General features: G+C 44.7%; 2 protein-coding genes across 2 annotated transcripts in view; one reads left to right on the top strand and one right to left on the bottom strand.

The window, feature by feature from the left end:
- LOC307091304 (F-box/WD repeat-containing protein 7-like) overlaps positions 1-2,354 on the top strand; it is a gene marked incomplete at its 5' end in the record, with an annotated part of 6,282 nt that extends 3,928 nt beyond the window's left edge. Inside the window, 3 exons of the mRNA XM_079758250.1 lie at positions 60-203; positions 319-468; positions 1,583-2,354. Of these exons, the coding sequence (XP_079614376.1) occupies positions 60-203; positions 319-468; positions 1,583-1,713 (425 nt within the window). The 3' untranslated portion in view covers positions 1,714-2,354. The remainder of the gene's footprint in view (positions 1-59; positions 204-318; positions 469-1,582) is intronic.
- Positions 2,355-6,958: 4,604 nt separating this feature from the next.
- LOC307091055 (FHF complex subunit HOOK-interacting protein 1A-like) lies at positions 6,959-17,362 on the bottom strand (the record flags this gene model as incomplete). The annotated part of the gene is made up of 17 exons (XM_079757906.1): positions 6,959-7,134; positions 9,436-9,550; positions 9,987-10,156; positions 10,837-11,496; positions 11,599-12,359; positions 12,792-12,906; positions 13,001-13,191; positions 13,346-13,425; positions 13,896-14,063; positions 14,287-14,373; positions 14,578-14,634; positions 14,965-15,066; positions 15,644-15,755; positions 15,893-16,064; positions 16,585-16,806; positions 16,907-17,108; positions 17,258-17,362. 17 exons carry the CDS (start codon positions 17,360-17,362, stop codon positions 6,989-6,991), a joined length of 3,465 nt encoding a protein of 1,154 aa, XP_079614032.1. The 3' UTR covers positions 6,959-6,988.
- Between the last annotated feature and the right edge of the window lie 732 nt (positions 17,363-18,094).

The following is an 18,094-nucleotide window of genomic DNA, read 5'->3' as shown; positions in this document are numbered from 1 at the left end:
GGTTAAAGCCATCAATACCGCACAAGGCCATAGGCGAACTCTAAGCCCCGCCCATCCAGGTGGGTGTGTCCACAAGCTGACGGGCCACCAGTCTCTGACCAGCGGCATGGAGCTGAGGGACAACCTGCTGGTCAGCGGGAACGCAGACTCCACCGTCCGCGTCTGGGACGTCCGCACCGGCCAGTGTCTCCACACGCTGCAAGGTAGCGCTCGGCCGTTGTGTGAATGCGTCTGGCGGGGGTTCTGTTTAAACACAGTGGTCCCGGCTCCGTGTGGTTCTCTTCATGGGGGGGGGGGTTCTATGTGTGGTTTCTGCAGGGCCCAACAGGCACCAGTCGGCGGTGACCTGCCTCCAGTTCTGCCGAGGGCTGGTTCTGTCCAGCTCCGACGACGGGACGGTGAAGCTGTGGGACCTGCGCACCGGAGCCTGGATCAGAGACCTGGTGTCTCTGCAGAGCCAGGGCTCTGGTACGTACACGCTATACATCAACGCTACTATATACATACATGTATACACTACATATATATGCATACATATATACACTACATATCTATGCATACTTATATACACTACATATCTATACATACATATATGCACTACATATATGTGCATACATATATACACTACATACATACACGTCACAGTCAGGGCTCTTGTGAGTACATATCTTTCGAAATTAAAGCTGCATTTTCTGTAAGCCGCACGAGCGGTAAAGGGGGTTCTATGTTTCAAAATACCACTAATAAACCGCTCCGTAGAATAAGCCACATCTCATTACGAATATTTTCCCACAAAGTCTGTAAGTAATTGGAGTAAATGCTGATTAAAGCTTAGTGAACCACTGAACTTTTTGACCGATTTAGAAAACAAGGCAGCTTTTATTTTTTTCTGCAAGCAATTAGTTTGGACGTGGAGCCTTTGAAGTATCGCTCATGGAATGAGGCCAAAGTGGAAAACAGTTTTCCTTGTTTTTTTTGTGACAAAGAACAAGGAAGACCAGTTTTTTGAAGTTGAGTTGGATCAATAGTGACATTGAAGTTATTATATTGATCCACATTTGCAATATATTGTCTATTGATTATGCAGATATCAGGACAGTCTCAATGTTGTTTTTATTGGTAAAGTACATAGTTAGTCTTTCCAACATTTAGCGTGAAACAGGGGCTATTCAGTCATTCAGCAACCTTTTCCATTGCCCTTTTCAATTTCGTGGCAACTTCTATGGCGTTTTTCCTATGGGTGTAGAGCACAGAATCATCTGCATACATCACTCCAACGCTGCTAACAGAGGTGAATCATTTCAGTATAAACCGAAACACATTGGTCCTATAATGGAGCCTTGTGGTGCAGGCTTTTAGGTGTGATCATTAATGCCTATCAACATTAATTATATACACTACAATTACATACATACATACATACATACATACATACATACATACATACATACATACATACATACATACATACATACATACATACATACATACATACATACATACATTAAGTATATTTATATATATTTTGTATACACACTCATAAATAGCCTCACCACCAATCCCATGCCTTCTCTCCCGCCAGGTGGGGTGGTGTGGCGAATCAGAGCGTCCGACACTCGGCTGGTCTGCGCTGCCGGCAGCCGCAATGGAACAGAGGAGACCAAACTACTGCTGCTGGACTTTGAGCCAGAGGAGAGAGGAGGAGACGAGTGACGAGGAGGAGGAGGAGGAGAGGATGCTAAAGCTGGAAGATGAGCTGAATGTATAAAGAGTCTTCATGTTTATTGTAAATACCAAGACGACTCCTCTGTGACCAAAACCACATGAATGTTCCTGGACCTTAGTGACCGCTGGTTCCACCAGAGACTGACTGGCTGGCTGGCTGACTGACTGACTGACTGACTGACTGACTGATTTCTGTGAAACTATAAAAATAACTGTTTCTATGGTGTGGAAGAGACAGCGATGATGCTGGGAAGCATTGTGGTTGGTGGGACCTGATCGACCTATGACCTCCAAGGCCACCTGCTGGTTAGACCACTCCCCGTATCCTAGGCCCCTCCCATTCTGAGATGGCGCTATGGATTGTGTGAAGGGAACACTGGTTTCTATGTATCCTTCCAGAAAGGTGAATTGGGATGTGGTTGCCAGGCAATGGCTGTGACCAATCAGGGGAGGTTCCAGCTACTCTCCATCCATTAATGGTGTAAATGTGTGTGTGCCAAAAGTGTAATATTGTAAATATTGTAATTACAGAATGTACATACCCAGGATTTATAAACTAAAAACAGAGAATATTGTCATGCAGGTGAAATGATGGAGAGATGAAAGATGAATAAAGATGTTGTCTTTTACATGGGAGTGTCTCAATTATTTAACCTTGTGTCACCTCTATACAGCCTTCCTATTGGTTAATGCAACGAGGGGCGTGGCTTGTAGTACTGCAGGGTTGCGTTGTACGTGTGCGTGTATGTGTGTGTACATCAAGTGCCTGAGTGTACTTCAAGTGTGTGTGTGTGTGTGTATCAGGGATGGAAATTAACACCCGCCACACGGCATTTGCGGGTGGATTTGTAAGGTTGCGGGTGAATTGTGTCACTTCACCCGCCACTGTGTCGGGTAATACTTCCCAGTCAGGTCCGTTCAAATTTGCATATTTAATACATTCGTCATACGGCGCTGCACAGTTCCACAACCATTACGGTCAACATCCGGCCCCCTTCTTCTTCTACGCCTCTTTTGCTGAACTGCGACTGTCACCATCCGGGATAATATACCGGTAACCATAGAGATAATATGCCGATCAACATTCGGTATATTTTTAATAAGAGATGGCGAACATCGGACAGTGGGCAACACCGTGACTGGCTGGTGTTTGACGGGACGAGCCAGACAATGTTCTGTGCTCTCTGTCGTAAACATGCTTCGGATGGCCACAGGTCCAATAGTTTTGTGAGTGGGACACAAAAACTAAAATTGGAAGCCGTGGAGGACCACGAGTCCTCAAAAAGTCCCCTTCACGTTTTGAAAATTGCCAAGGGAAAATCAGCGCCTGACACCACGACAGCGATGAGGACGCTCGTTAGCCTCACAACAGCCCAGCTTGATAGAATGGCTCTACTATTTCGAAATGCACACGCAATTTCTAAAAAGGGATGGCCATTTCAAGACTTCGAATGGCACTGAACGTAAGTTAATTTTTTATTTTCTATTAGGCCTAATGCAATAGTTTGTTGCTGTCGAAAAACTAGCATGTTGGGTAACCTTAGAGCTCTGCTCACTTGTTTGGCAAACAGCTGCTTTCTGTCAGCCTGGTCAAAACAGATGTCAAGTGTGTGTGCTAAGACGTAGGGCTGTCCCGAATACCATTTTACAGACTTAGAATACTCGTTGGATATTCCGAGCGAGTATTCCAATACTCGTTCAAAAACAACATTAATAATTGAACTGTAAAAAAGTCGGGGTTCCTTACTTTGCTGTTGTTCTGTTCCAAATCAGCTCTCATCTGTGCCATCGTAGCACTTACAGGAGCTTATCAATTCATCCCGTAACGTGCATATAAATCCATACAAAGATCCAATATTTAGTCGTTTGTGTCCATTTTAAATCCATCATTGACCGGGTATTCCTTTGACAAAAGCCAGTCTGTGAATGCGCAATAGCAGGGCTGCATAGCGAACGTACGCAAACAGATACGCTAACGAGTTCCTATATATATATATATATATATATATATATATATATATATATATATATAGTTTAATGTATTCTTTCGTTTTTCAATGTGTCTTGCACTTATTAAGTCATTGTTTCTTGTTCTTGTTTCTTCATGGTCTGTTTTCAAATGTTTAATTTCGAATGCATAGGCAGAGTATGAGTCTTCCTATACAGAGAGGATACATCTGTTGCATTATAGGGGCAGATTTCATTATACATCTGGTTGAATTGAAGAAATTAAAAGGCCAGTGCACTGAAAAAACAAATGTTCATATTGACTTATGATGGTGTAGCCATGTTGTTTTATTGTTAATATGTCAATTTGTTTTTTATTGAAAATACTTTGTATAGATGAATTATCCCCAAACTTGTCATTGCTACACCTTTGAAATAAACATGACTTAACATGGCAGATACCTGTGTATTGTTTATCATATGCGGTAAGAGTGTAACATTTTCAACTCAGTTCCTTGGTAGTGCCTACTTACAGTAAAAATCACTTCTGATGGAAAAAATGATGTGTATGATACTATTATATTGTTTTAAAAAAATATATAGCGTATAAATAGTGGCTGGTAAAAAAGATGAGTGGCTGGTAGATTTTTAAATTTACCTGCCACAGTGGCTGGTGGGCAAAAAAGTTAATTTCCATCTCTGGTGTGTATGTATGGGTGTTGTCCTCTAAGGGACATTATATTATACCATCCCTCAAGTGCATCATGACATTCTGCTGTAGTTTTAACCGTACACAAACACAAATACCCTCCCCCCTCCCCACACACACACACACACACCCACCCACCTCCAGACTAATTTGATTGGTGCGTTGTACAGTAGAGCAAGATGGTCTCTCATCACGCTAAAAGCTTTTATTAAGTTTTCCTTGCTCTATCCTTCAGTGAGAGAGTATATGTATGTGCCAGTGGGTCCCTCTTTGTTTTTTCATCCCCTCTATCATAATATAATCAATATATATTTTATATATGTAAACATATTATACTCATATTCAGGCATATATTGTTGCTTTTATTTCCAAGCTTGGTTTATAAAACACACACATAAAAAACATACTTTGAATGGAGCAGTGCAATTTGATTTTGGTTCCTATGGCGACAGAGAGGAATTCTGCATCTATTCAAATATCGATTATCTATTTCACTAAGACACATGAGCGCTTCAATGAGTTTGATTGTCAAAATGCATTTAATGGTTTTCGGTTTGGCAAGAGTTTAATCACAGAATACAAGGAGAAAGTGAGGGCAGAAAACACACACAATAAAGACACACATAAACATTTATATTTACATTTAGGGCAATTAACAGACGCTTTTATCCAAAGCGACTTACAATAAGTACATTTGTCAGAAACATAAAATAAATACAAAATAAGCTAGACGTACATTGTGACCATATACACCCATGGCTGTTAAAATCACAATAGTAACAGGAGCATTTTGAAGGGTATCAGTCAACAGTAACAGCAGCATTCTAATGAGTATCCATCACCATAGTAGCAGCAGCATTCTAAAGGGCAGCAATCACCATAGTTACAGCAGTATACTAAAAGATATCCATCACCATGGTTACAGCAGTATACTAAAGGATATCCATCACCATGGTTACAGCAGTATTCTAAACGGTATCCATCACAACAGTAACAGCTGCATTCTGAAGGTAATTTCTTCACGATAGTAACAGAATTCTAAAGGGTTTCCATCACCATAGTAACAGCAGCATTCAGAAGGGTTTCCGTCACCATAGTAACAGCAGTATTCTAAAAGTTATCTATCACTATAGTAACAGCAGAAATCTAAAGGATATCCGTTAAAATAGTTAACACAGTTATGTTCAACATAGTGCAAATAAAGGGCACTGCAATGGGGATTTCATTGGTTTAAATCAACATTTACCAGTAAGTTAGGGAAAATGTCAAAGTTTAAACAAAGGAAATCTAGAAGAATTTGACGTAACATAGAATGGTGTTCACATTCTTGGTCTACCTCGGTTATTCTAAGGTTCATTCAGAGTAAGGCTGTTTCTGACACAATATTCTTCAAGCCTTTTCCTCAAGAGTGTTAAGCCACATACTGAATACGTTCCACATTATCACAGTCAATTTATGAATCTTATTCAATCTCTTCAAAATACTATTCTGTTCAAATTGATTCCAATAATCTGTATTCAAATATAAACATAATTGTATACAATATACATTATAAATCAATACTTCCTGGCTTGAATTGTATACAAATTCACTGTAGTAAGCAACTGTGGCACACAAATATTTACTTAGATCTATTCTGGGAGATAACTAGCATTACCACACTGGGAGCTGACCAGTTAACCAGTACAACCAGCATAAACAATAAACCAGTAAAAGCAGTATTTTATGATATGATGTTACTAATAATGACCAGTATAACCAGTATGACATGGTGTCATACTGGTTACAAGCTGACCAGTTACACTGGTCAGCTTGTTCTGACCAGTGTAACCAGTATAACCTGTGCAACCGATCTAACCAGCATATCCCGCATATCATAGTGTGTTGCTACTGATTCAGACCAGTATAACCAGTATGTCATGGTGTGATGCTACTGGTTCTTACCAGTATAACCAGTATGTCATGGTGTGATTCTACTGTTTCAGACCATTATAACCAGTATAACCAGTATGTCATGGTGTGTTGCTACTGATTCAGACCAGTATAACAAGTAGGTCATAGCATGTTGCTACTGTTTAAGACCAGTATAACCAGTATGTCATGGTGTGATGCTACTGTTTCAGACCAGTATAACCAGTTTATCAAAGTGGGATGCTACTGTTTCAGACCAGTATAACCAGTATATCAAAGTGGGATGCTACTGTTTCAGACCAGTATAACCAGTTTATCAAAGTGGGATGCTACTGTTTCAGACCAGTATAACCAGTTTATCAAAGTGGGATGCTACTGTTTCAGACCAGTATAACCAGTATATCAAAGTGGGATGCTACTGTTTCAGACCAGTATAACCAGTGTGACCACTATGCCATAGCATGTTGCTACCGTTTCAGACCAGTATAACCAGTATATCAAAGTGGGATGCTACTGTTTCAGACCAGTATAACCAGTGTGACCACTATGCCATAGCATGTTGCTACCGTTTCAGACCAGTATAACCAGTATATCAAAGTGGGATGCTACTGTTTCAGACCAGTATAACCAGTGTGACCACTATGCCATAGCATGTTGCTACCGTTTCAGACCAGTATAACCAGTCTAACCAGTAGGTCATGGTGTGATGCTGTGTTCCTGGGCCAGCGCCGCCAGTTCTTTGAGGAACTCTCCGTACAGGATGACGGCGAACACCCTCGCCTTGTCCTGGGACTGGATGGGGGGGCAGGGGGGCAGCAGAGGGGCACCCGTCCCCCTAGGAGCTACACATCACAGCAGTGTGAGTTATTACATATGATCTGTTAGGACCTAAACTACACAGCAGTATGAGTTATTACATATGATCTGTTAGGACCTAAACTACACAGTGAGGATGAGTTATTACATATGATCTGTTAGGACCTAAACTACACAGCAGTATGAGTTATTACATATAATCTGTTAGGACCTAAACTACACAGCAGTGTGAGTTATTACATATGATCTGTTAGGACCTAAACTACACAGTGAGGATGAGTTATTACATATGATCTGTTAGGACCTAAACTACACAGTGAGGATGAGTTATTACATATGATCTGTTAGGACCTAAACTACACAGCAGTGTGAGTTATTACATATGATCTGTTAGGACCTAAACTACACAGCAGTATGAGTTATTACATATGATCTGTTAGGACCTAAACTACACAGTGAGGATGAGTTATTGCATATAATCTGTTAGGACCTAAACTACACAGTGAGGATGAGTTATTACATATGATCTGTTAGGACCTAAACTACACAGTGAGGATGAGTTATTACATATAATCTGTTAGGACCTAAACTACACATTGAGTATGAGTTATTACATATGATCTGTTAGGACCTAAACTACACAGTGAGGATGAGTTATTACATATGATCTGTTAGGACCTAAACTACACAGTGAGGATGAGTTATTACATATGATCTGTTAGGACCTAAACTACACAGCAGTGTGAGTTATTACATATGATCTGTTAGGACCTAAACTACACAGCAGTATGAGTTATTACATATGATCTGTTAGGACCTAAACTACACAGCAGTATGAGTTATTACATATGATCTGTTAGGACCTAAACTACACAGTGAGGATGAGTTATTACATATAATCTGTTAGGACCTAAACTACACAGTGAGGATGAGTTATTACATATGATCTGTTAGGACCTAAACTACACAGCAGTATGAGTTATTACATATAATCTGTTAGGACCTAAACTACACAGCAGTATGAGTTATTACATATAATCTGTTAGGACCTAAACTACACAGTGAGGATGAGTTATTACATATGATCTTTTAGGACCTAAACTACACATTGAGTATGAGTTATTACATATAATCTGTTAGGACCTAAACTACACAGTGAGGATGAGTTATTGCATATTATCTGTTAGGACCTAAACTACACATTGAGTATGAGTTATTACATATGATCTGTTAGGACCTAAACTACACAGCAGTATGAGTTATTACATATAATCTGTTAGGACCTAAACTACACAGCAGTATGAGTTATTACATACAATCTGTTAGGACCTAAACTACACTGTGAGTATGAGTTATTACATATAATCTGTTAGGACCTAAACTACACAGTGAGGATGAGTTGTTACATATAATCTGTTAGGACCTAAACTTCACAGTGAGGATGAGTTATTACATATAATCTGTTAGGACCTAAACTACACAGTGAGTATGAGTTATTACATATAGTCTGTTAGGACCTAAACTCCACAGTGAGTATGAGTTGTTACATATAATCTGTTAGGACATAAACTACACAGTGAGGATGAGTTATTACATATAATCTGTTAGGACCTAAACTCCACAGTGAGTATGAGTTGTTACATATAATCTGTTAGGACCTAAACTACACAGTGAGGATGAGTTATTACATATAATCTGTTAGGACCTAAACTACACAGTGAGTATGAGTTATTACATATAATCTGTTAGGACCTAAACTACACTGTGAGTATGAGTTATTACATATAATCTGTTAGGACCTAAACTACACAGTGAGTATGAGTTATTACATATAATCTGTTAGGACCTAAACTACACAGCAGTATGAGTTATTACATATAATCTGTTAGGACCTAAACTACACAGTGAGTATGAGTTATTACATATAATCTGTTTGGACCTAAACTACACAGTGAGTATGAGGTATTAAATATATTCTCTTAGTGCCTACAGTATGGTATATTAAAAAATAAAATGGCTCACAGCAGGCATGAAAAGAAAGCTGCCATCGGCCCCTGGCCTCCATTCCAGTGAATGGCATTGATTTTATTTTATTTATTAAATTGACGGGCCCTTTGTCATGCCAAGCCCCCAGGGCACTTGACACTGCTGTCCCTCCCCCCTATCGCCATGCCTGTGTGTGTGTGTGTGTGTGTGTGTGTGTGTGTGTGTGTGTGTGTGTGTGTGTGTGTGTGTGTGTGTGTGTGTGTGTGTGTGTGTGTGTGTGTGTGTGTGTGTGCATGTGTGTAAGGGCGTGTGTGTGTGTGTTTGTGCTTTGTCAATCTCACCTCCGACCCTCTGGTCCTTGGCCAATAGGAACCTCCAGGCCTGTGTTACCATGGAAACGTAGTCTGGTCTGTCAGACATATAATTCTCTATTTGCACATGCACTGACGATAGCACCTATGAACACACAAACACACACACAAACACACAGACACACAAATACACACAAACCCTCAAACACATACACACACACACACACACACACACACAAACAAAGAACGCAAGTTAAACCAAACCAAACATGTATACATGTTTCATGTGTTTGAGAGTGTGTTTATGTCAATATATATATCAATTGAAAGCCGTCTCACTCATTTTGTGTGTTAGGTTGTGTTTGAGAACACAGGAAGCATCTTTGGATAATTCACCTCAGACTCTCTTCCTAATGCTTCCATCTGCTGCCACCTTGTGGACTAGAGGTTCAAAGAGTGTATTACTGAAGGACACATCAGCTATGAAGCGTGACTAGTACTAGTGTGTGTGCTTGTATACCTCTGTGTTATAGTGTGTGTGTGTGTGTGTGTGTGTGTGTGTGTGCATGTGTGTGCGCTACCTGATAGAGTGTGCGTGTGCTCAGTGTGTGTGTGTTGAGCAGGAAGGATCTGAGCAGAGGTTGCGGGTACGAGGCCAGTTGAGCCAGGATGCCCGTGAGCAGCAGGTTGACGGCGATAGAGTTGTCCATAAGGTTCTCCAGCCGAGAGAGCAGAACGCTGAGGAATGGACCTGCAGGTACATGTTACATCCCATAATGAGTTACAATATAACACTGACCTGCAGGAACATGTTACATCCCATAATGAGTTACAGTATAATACTGACGTGCAGGTACATGTTTATCCCATAATGAGTTACAGAACACTTACCTGTACATGTTACATCCCATAATGAGTTACAGAACACTGACCTGCAGGTACGTGTTACATCCCATAAAAAGTTACAGAACACTGACCGATAAGTACATGGTACATCCCATAATGAGTTACAGAACACTGAACAACTCAACCATCTTAACACAGAAGCTTTATCTAATCCAACGATAAGCTTAGAGGTGCTGTAGGTTAGATTTAAGAGCTGTTATTTGAGTGTAACATTAGAAATGCCAAAGACAGATATAAGTTATTGGAATGCTCTGTGAGAGAATTTGTTTCTAGTTTACTGCGCCTCACTCTGCATGAGATCATTTCAATTTTATACCAATCATCTTGCCTGTCAATCACAGGTGAGTGAATGCAACCCATCTAAATGGTGAGGAAACATAGGGATCAGAGACTGAGGTTTCTTTGGTGTTGTTACTTTCAAAATCTTCCTCTCTCGTTCTTCTTTCTTCTTTCTGTTTACAACTGTCAAAGCTCACCTACAGCAGCTTAACCTCTAACACAAATAATCATCTAGTACAATCTGACCTGTAAAGGAAATGCCTTGTTCCCTGCTGCCACTCCTCCTCTCCTCGTCCTCGTCCTCCTTCCGTGAGTTAAAGTCCACTTCCTCCTCAAGCCCCTCCTCTTCCTGTTTCTTCCTCAGTGCTTGGACCCGTCTCCTGAACGTGACGAGGTCACTGGGGTCGTTGTCATGGTCATCGTCGGGGTCAGCGTTCGGGTCCCTCCCCAACCACAGCATCAGCTCATGGTACGCAGACAGGAAGCTGTCACCAGGTGCTTCCCCTGTGACTAAGGACTCTGTGTTGTGTGTGTTTAGCTGTGGATTTTGGTGCATCTTTCTGTGTTTGTTTGGGTGTGTGTTTTGGTGTGCGTTTATGTGTGTGTTGTGTTGTGTGTTTAGTTGCGCATTATGGTGTGTGTTTAGGCGTGCATGGTCCTGTGGTTCGGGTTGTTTACACTGCTGTGTGAGGGTGCGTGCGTGGCAGTCCTGGTCATAATCCGTGAAACCGTTTACCAGGGACTTGCACCTCCTCCCTCCTCTTTCTATTCTCCTTGTCTCCTTTCCTCCTCTCCTGCTCCTCTCCTCTCTCGTTGCATCTTCGCTCTGTCGCCGTGAAGACATGATATTGTTCACTGTTTCCGCCACACTGCGCACCTGTGGTGGAGCCAAGGCCGTCATGTGAGCTATCTGTCCGCTGTTAGCTATCTGTCCACTGTTAGCTAGCTGGCTACTGTTAGCTAGCTGGCTACTGTTAGCTATCTGGCTAATGTTAGCTATCTGGCTACTCTTAGCTATCTGGCCACTGTTAGCTATCTGGCCACTGTTAGCTATCTTGCTACTGTTAGCTAGCTGGCTACTGTTAGCTATCTGTCCACTGTTAGCTAGCTGGCTACTGTTAGCTAGCTGGCTACTGTTAGCTATCTGACTACTCTTAGCTATCTGGCCACTGTTAGCTATCTGGCTACTGTTAGCTATCTGGCTACTCTTAGCTATCTGGCCACTGTTAGCTATCTGGCTACTGTTAGCTATCTGGCCACTGTTAGCTATCTGGCTATTATCAGCTAGCTGGCTACTGTTACATAGCTGGCTACTAGCAGCTAGCCGGCTGGTGTCTGACTCCAGGGTGCCGGGCGTCCTGGCGTCCCTCAGGGCGACCAGGTGGTACACGAGCACATCGTCCTGGAAGTCTGACTCCTCTGCGTAGGCCCCGCCCCCGCGCAGCAGGACGGTGGCGCTGCGGCGCATCTCCTGGACGTGTCTGGGGGTCTCGGTCACCCCTGACGACGACGACGACGTCGACGATGAAATCATGGCGGGGTCGTCGTCCCTGAACATGTCGTCCCACTCCAGCTCGTACATGGAGATGCGACGGTCCATCTCGTTGCCCATGGTGACGGTGTCTGCCTCCTCTCCTGCCCCCTCCCCTCCTCCCCTTCCCTCCTCCATCTGTCCTCCGTTCTCCTCTCCCCCCTCCCCACCTCTTCTCTCCCCGCCCTGAGGGAGGGGTCTGAGGCCATCGTACGGAGCAGACCAGGTCCGACAGGCTCTGGAGGAACAGGAGTCCGGAATGGGAATAGAAATACTGGATCTTTTTTTAAACTAAGGTCACTGCCACAGCTAGTTAAGGTTCAGGTTAGGATAACTGTAAGGATTAGTTAAATTTAGGTTTACAGTTAGTTAGGGTTAGCTAGGGTTCGGTTCACTGTTGGTTACACCGCGATCACATTGTGCACGTCCGTCGACGGATGACGGAGGGTACAAGTCTGACGCATGGGTAATGCGATCTGATTGTCCGACCGATCCGTCGCTGCCTGAAAAGTGGAAAATTTCTCAACTTTTTGACGCAGGCAACAGAGCCGACAGAACGGATTGACCCACAATGCATTTCGAGAGTGCCCCATGCAAAGTCAATGAGATCTGTCGACGGACGTGTACAGTGTGAACGCGGTGCTGGGGTTGGTTATGGTTAGTGTCTAACCTGGCAGAAGTGCAGATGGCTCTGCGGGCCTCCCAGAGGTAGTGCAGGTAGTTGACTTGGATCAGGAAGTCAGAGGATCTACAGTAAGCGACGCTGTCTCCCTCAGACACACCTGCTAGAAGAGAGGAGACAGGGGGACAGAGTCATGACTGTGTCCCCACATGGAAAAACCTGGTAGATATGGTGTGTGTCCACCGGTGTGACCTGACCTGAGCCCCCAGGCCAGTGGATGTGCTCACTGTGGGGGAGGAGGGCCGTCTGGTGGGGGGAGAGAGGAGGCCGAAGGGGGCAGCAGGAAGGGGTGAGGAGGAGGAAGCAGCAGGCGCTGGAGGAGTAGCAGTCCCTCTCCTGCAGCAGGGAGAGCCCTCTGCTGCCCAGGTGCTCACATGGGATCAGATACCTGGAGGAGACGCACCGTAGGTCACCATGGTAACCCCGACGCTTTGAGCACTGCTGGCCACTGCTAGCTGCGGCTGACCACTGCTTACTACTGCTAGCTATTGCTAACTACTACTGCTACCGGCTACTGCTGACCAACAAGCGCGCAGACTGACCTGAGGACCAGCTGAAGCATGACGTCTTCACAGAACAGACCAATCAGAGTCCTGAAAAGGGCCAGCGACACCACCCCAAGCTGCAGGATGGCCAGGGTCAAATCAGTGCTTAGCATTGGGTGGATAGTTGTCATTAATTAGCATTAGCTATAGGTGGTTAGCAGTCATTCATTAGCATTAACATAAGGAGCTAGGCGTCATCATTAACTCTAACAATATAGCTATTGTTAGAGTTTGCTGCAGGCTAGGGGTCAAAGGTTAGGGTTAGCTGCAGGCTAGGGGTCCTAGGTTAGGGTTAGCTGCAGGCTAGGGGTCAAAGGTTAGGGTTAGCTGCAGGCTAGGGGTCCTAGGTTAGGGTTAGCTGCAGGCTAGGGGTCCTAGGTTAGGGTTAGCTGCAGGCTAGGGGTCAAAGGTTAGGGTTAGCTGCAGGCTAGGGGTCCTAGGTTAGGGTTAGCTTCAGTCTAGTGGTCCTGTCTTATGGTAAGCTGCAGGCTAGGAGTCATAGGTTAGGATTAGAGGCAGGCTAGGGGGTCATAGTGTTAGGGTGCACCTGGAAGGGGGTGTTGATCCGGCTGACCAGTGTGTCCAGGATGTGCACGTGGTCGTGCGTGTGCAGCAGGATGAAGGACAGGAAGGTGTGGAGCAGAGCCGGCTCAGAGACGCAGCGCAGGAACACATCCAAGTAGGCAGTGGTGGTCATCACTTCTTCTACTGTCAGCTACACACACACACACACACACACACATGCACACACACAGAAACGCGCACGCACGCACACACACACAAATTTTGGCTGTTGTTGTCATAACCTTGTTTACTTTCAGCTACACACACATATACACACACACACACATACACCTATCGCTAGGCAACCCGTCTCCAGGCAACCAGTCGTCACCAGGGCAACAGGAAAATGAGCCAATGGGGAGGGTTGTTGTTACCTTATGCAAGGCCGGGGCTAAGACAGGCACCAGGAAGCCATTGTAGATATAACCTAGCAACTGACACCTTATGGAAGGGTGAGCCACCTTAGAGATAGAGAGAGAGAGAGAGAGAGAGAGAGAGAGAGAGAGAGAGAGAGAGAGAGAGAGAGAGAGAGAGAGAGAGAGAGAGAGAGAGAGAGAGAGAGAGAGAGAGAGAGAGAGAGAGAGTATTTGTTCAAAGAGTATTTGAACAAATTTCTGACATTCATTTAAATAAAAGTGTGTGTGTGCACGTGCATGTGTGTGTACCTTGATAACAGCACTGCAGAACTCCAGAGAATGCAGGAAGTGAACTAAAGCGGGGACCTGGTTATGAAGACAATATTGACAACATAATGTAACCATGGTTACCGAACGTAATGCAGTGAGTGCAGCCTATTCTAATTGTTCTGTAGCAAACCAATGGTAGCATAAGATTACATGTAACAAGCTCCTTTCAAATGAACAATTCTTGCCCTAAGTTTGTACATTTAGAAGATGCAAAATGGCTCAGTATACCACCTGGTGGATGGTTCTAGAGTGATCCAGCTTTAAATAATCATTCAATATTCAACAGTCGTTCAGCATATTTACTATAAAGGAATGTATTAATTCATTCATGACATTATTTGTTTGGTTTGGTAATTGAATTGTTACCTGCATCCAATCAGCTTCTTCCAGGGAGTGCCAGTCTTCGCTGTACACCTTAAGTTTAGCAGGCAAGGCGGAGTAGAGGCCTGACAGACCTGTAGCAAGAACCTGGATAGACCACAAACCACTTTCAAACTAGTTTCTTTCAATCTTGTGTTTTAATATGCTCAAAACACAAAATTAAGGTCTTCTTGGTCACACGGTCTAACACGTTTCACAGACCCATTTACACGCACATACACGCACACACACACACACACACACATACACACACACACACACACACACACACACACACACACAAACGCAGTCTCTCTCTCTCTCTCTCTCTCTCTCTCTCTCTCTCTCTCTCTCTCTCTCTCTCTCTCTCTCTCTCTCTCTCTCTCTCTCTCTCATTCAACAACTCAGACAAAAGACAGCATTGTGTTATTGTTTGACGTGTGCCAACAGCTCCAGAGTTTCTCAGTAATCTGAGGAAAAAAGTTTAAACCGGCTGGTTTGGAGCCAACATGGCCGCCAGTAAGCAAAGTAAGAAGTCATAACAATCTCTGTCTCTTTCTGTCTCTTTTTGGTGCGTGTGTGTGTGTGTGTGTGTGTGTGTGCGTGCGTGTGTGTGTGTACGTGTGTGCGCGTGCATGCGTGTTCGTGTGTGTGTGTGTGTGTGGGCGTGTGTGTGTTTGCTTACAGGACAGAAGTAGGTGTGCTCCACTATGTGTTGAGTGACTCTTGATTCTAAGGCCGACAGAGACATGATGAGGAGGAGGGAAGATCGGGCCTGCTCCCCCACTGGGCCCTGTCTGGAAACACACGCACAGAAACACACGCATGCACAGAAAATACAACTAACAAGAGTGTACATATAAAGTCTCTAAGCAATGATTAAGAATAATGACTGTGTGTGTACGTGGGTTTGTGTGTGTGTGTGTGTGTATACCTGTGTGTGTAGGGGATGAGCAGGGAGAACAGCAGGAAGTTGGCCGCTCCCTGGTCCTGGGTGGAGTGGAAGAAGAGCTCCAGGACCGACGGGTCTCGGACCAGGGACACACACAGCTGCTGGAGCAGAGACACCAGCTCCCGCTCCACCTGTTCCACCTGCCCGCCTCCATCTGAGAGGGAGGCGGCGGAGAGAGTCGGGGACATGGTATCGTCTGCCTGCAATGTCTCCAGAGGGGAGTCTTTGGACCTGTAGGTGGCGCGTACTTGTAGAGCAGTGTGTCTACCTGTAGGGGGCATGTCTACCTGTTGAGAGTGCATCTAGCAGTAGAGAGGCATGGCTACCTGTAGGGGGCGTGTTTACCTGTACAGGCCGTGTCCATGTAGGGTGTGCATCTACCAGTAGAGTAGTGTGTCTACCTGTTGGGGGCGTTGGTACCTGTAGGGGGCGGATCTACCTGTAAAGTGGTGTGTCTACCTGTAAGGGGCGTGTCTACCTGTAGGGGGCGTGTCTACCAGTAGAGTGGTATTTTTACCCCTAGAGGGACGTTTCTATCTGTAGAGGGGTGTGTCTTTTAACCTGTAGGGGACATGTCTACCTTCAGAGGGACGTTTCTACCTGAAGAGGGGTGTGTCTACCTGTAGAGGACACGTCTACCTGTAGAGCGGTGTGTCTACCTGTAGAGGCCTCACCTGCGGTGTTCTCAGCACAGGAAGCCAGCAGCACCATGAGGGGCTTGAGGATGGGCTTGTGGTGCAGGAGGGGCTGGCGGGCGTGGATCAGCAGCATCTGGTACATCCGGAGCTGCTCCAGCTTCAGGTCCACGGTGAAGTGTCTGCGCAGGCTCCACAGGAACAGCCTCTCCATCACCCCTTCCACCACCACCAGCTCCAGGATGGGGCCCATGGCCCCGCCTGGCAACACACCACACACATTACACAGCCAATCAAAGCGCTGCCTGGGTTCACCAGGTCACACCTCTCTCCTGGTGTTGTGTAATGTTGTGTGTGAGACCTCGGCCGGGCTCCTCCTCCATCAGAAGGTACAGCATGTGTTCTACGTAGTTGTGCACGGCGCTGGCCTCGTCCGAGGGGATGGTGGGTAGGCGCAGTACCCCTCCTCCACCACTGGCACCTGGGGAGGCGCCAGAGAGACCAGAGAAGAAGCTCAGAGCACCGCAGCGACTCGGCTCGTGTTTGTCCAGAATCTTTACCACCTGAAGACAGATAGAGGAGCCTGAAGTTAACGGTTCAGATAGACAGGAAGACAGACAGACAGAGAGACGGACAGTAAGGCAGTCTGACAGAGAGTCAGACAGACAGAGAGTCAGACAGACAGACAGACAGACAGACAGACAGAAAGTACCTGTGTCCAGTGGTTCTTGAACACCATCATGCAGGTGTCCGGGTCCACCCCTCTCAGGGTCTGGGACTTCTTCTTGTTGCCCCCGGTAACGCCAGTGCCCATCATTTTGATTGACTGCTAGGGGTCGGATCGGTCCATGTTCCAGCTTAGGTTAGACTGGGAACCAGACACACAAACTAAGGCCAGGGCGTAGTGCATAGCTCACTAGCACATGGGGCGTACTGTGCAGACTACCTTACAAACTAACCCTAACCCCAACCCTATACCATGATTTACCTTTCTCTGTAGTCACTGTCTAACACCTGCTAGTCTAAGTATTAATAAAATTAGGTCATGATTTACTGGCTGACCGAAGCGTCATCTAAGGATCACAGGGACAACCGGGGTTGGGGTTGGGGGTGGACTAGGATGTTTAATCCCAATTCATCCTGTAGTGTGTGTGTGTGTGTGTTTGTGTGTGTGTGTGTGTAATCCCTCCTGTGTGTGTACTGGCATCTGGTTTTAAAAGAGACTTCTGCTGGTGACCTACAAACACACGGCATCCAATAGAAAGCCACCCCATAGATTCACAATGTGTGTGTTTGTGTGTGTGTGTTTGTGATTGGGCAGGTGTGAGTGTGTGTGTGCATGTGTGTGGAGTTAACGAAGGCATCAGCTGGTGTTTAAATAGTTAAATAGAGATTTAAGCAAAGTTAGCAAGTCAATTTTGACAATGACAAATTATTTTAAAACATGAACAAAGTGGTAAGCAACACATTTTACAAATAAAGTTATGTTAAATCGGGGCCTTAATCTACTGTTTGACCCATCGCCAAAACTGAAACCTTACCTTAAGCA

This window comes from Pollachius pollachius, assembly GCF_949987615.1.
Source record: "Pollachius pollachius genome assembly, chromosome: 20".
Classification (NCBI taxonomy): domain Eukaryota; kingdom Metazoa; phylum Chordata; class Actinopteri; order Gadiformes; family Gadidae; genus Pollachius; species Pollachius pollachius.
Note: the sequence above shows the minus strand (reverse complement) of the source record. Positions and strands in the feature narration are given on the sequence as shown.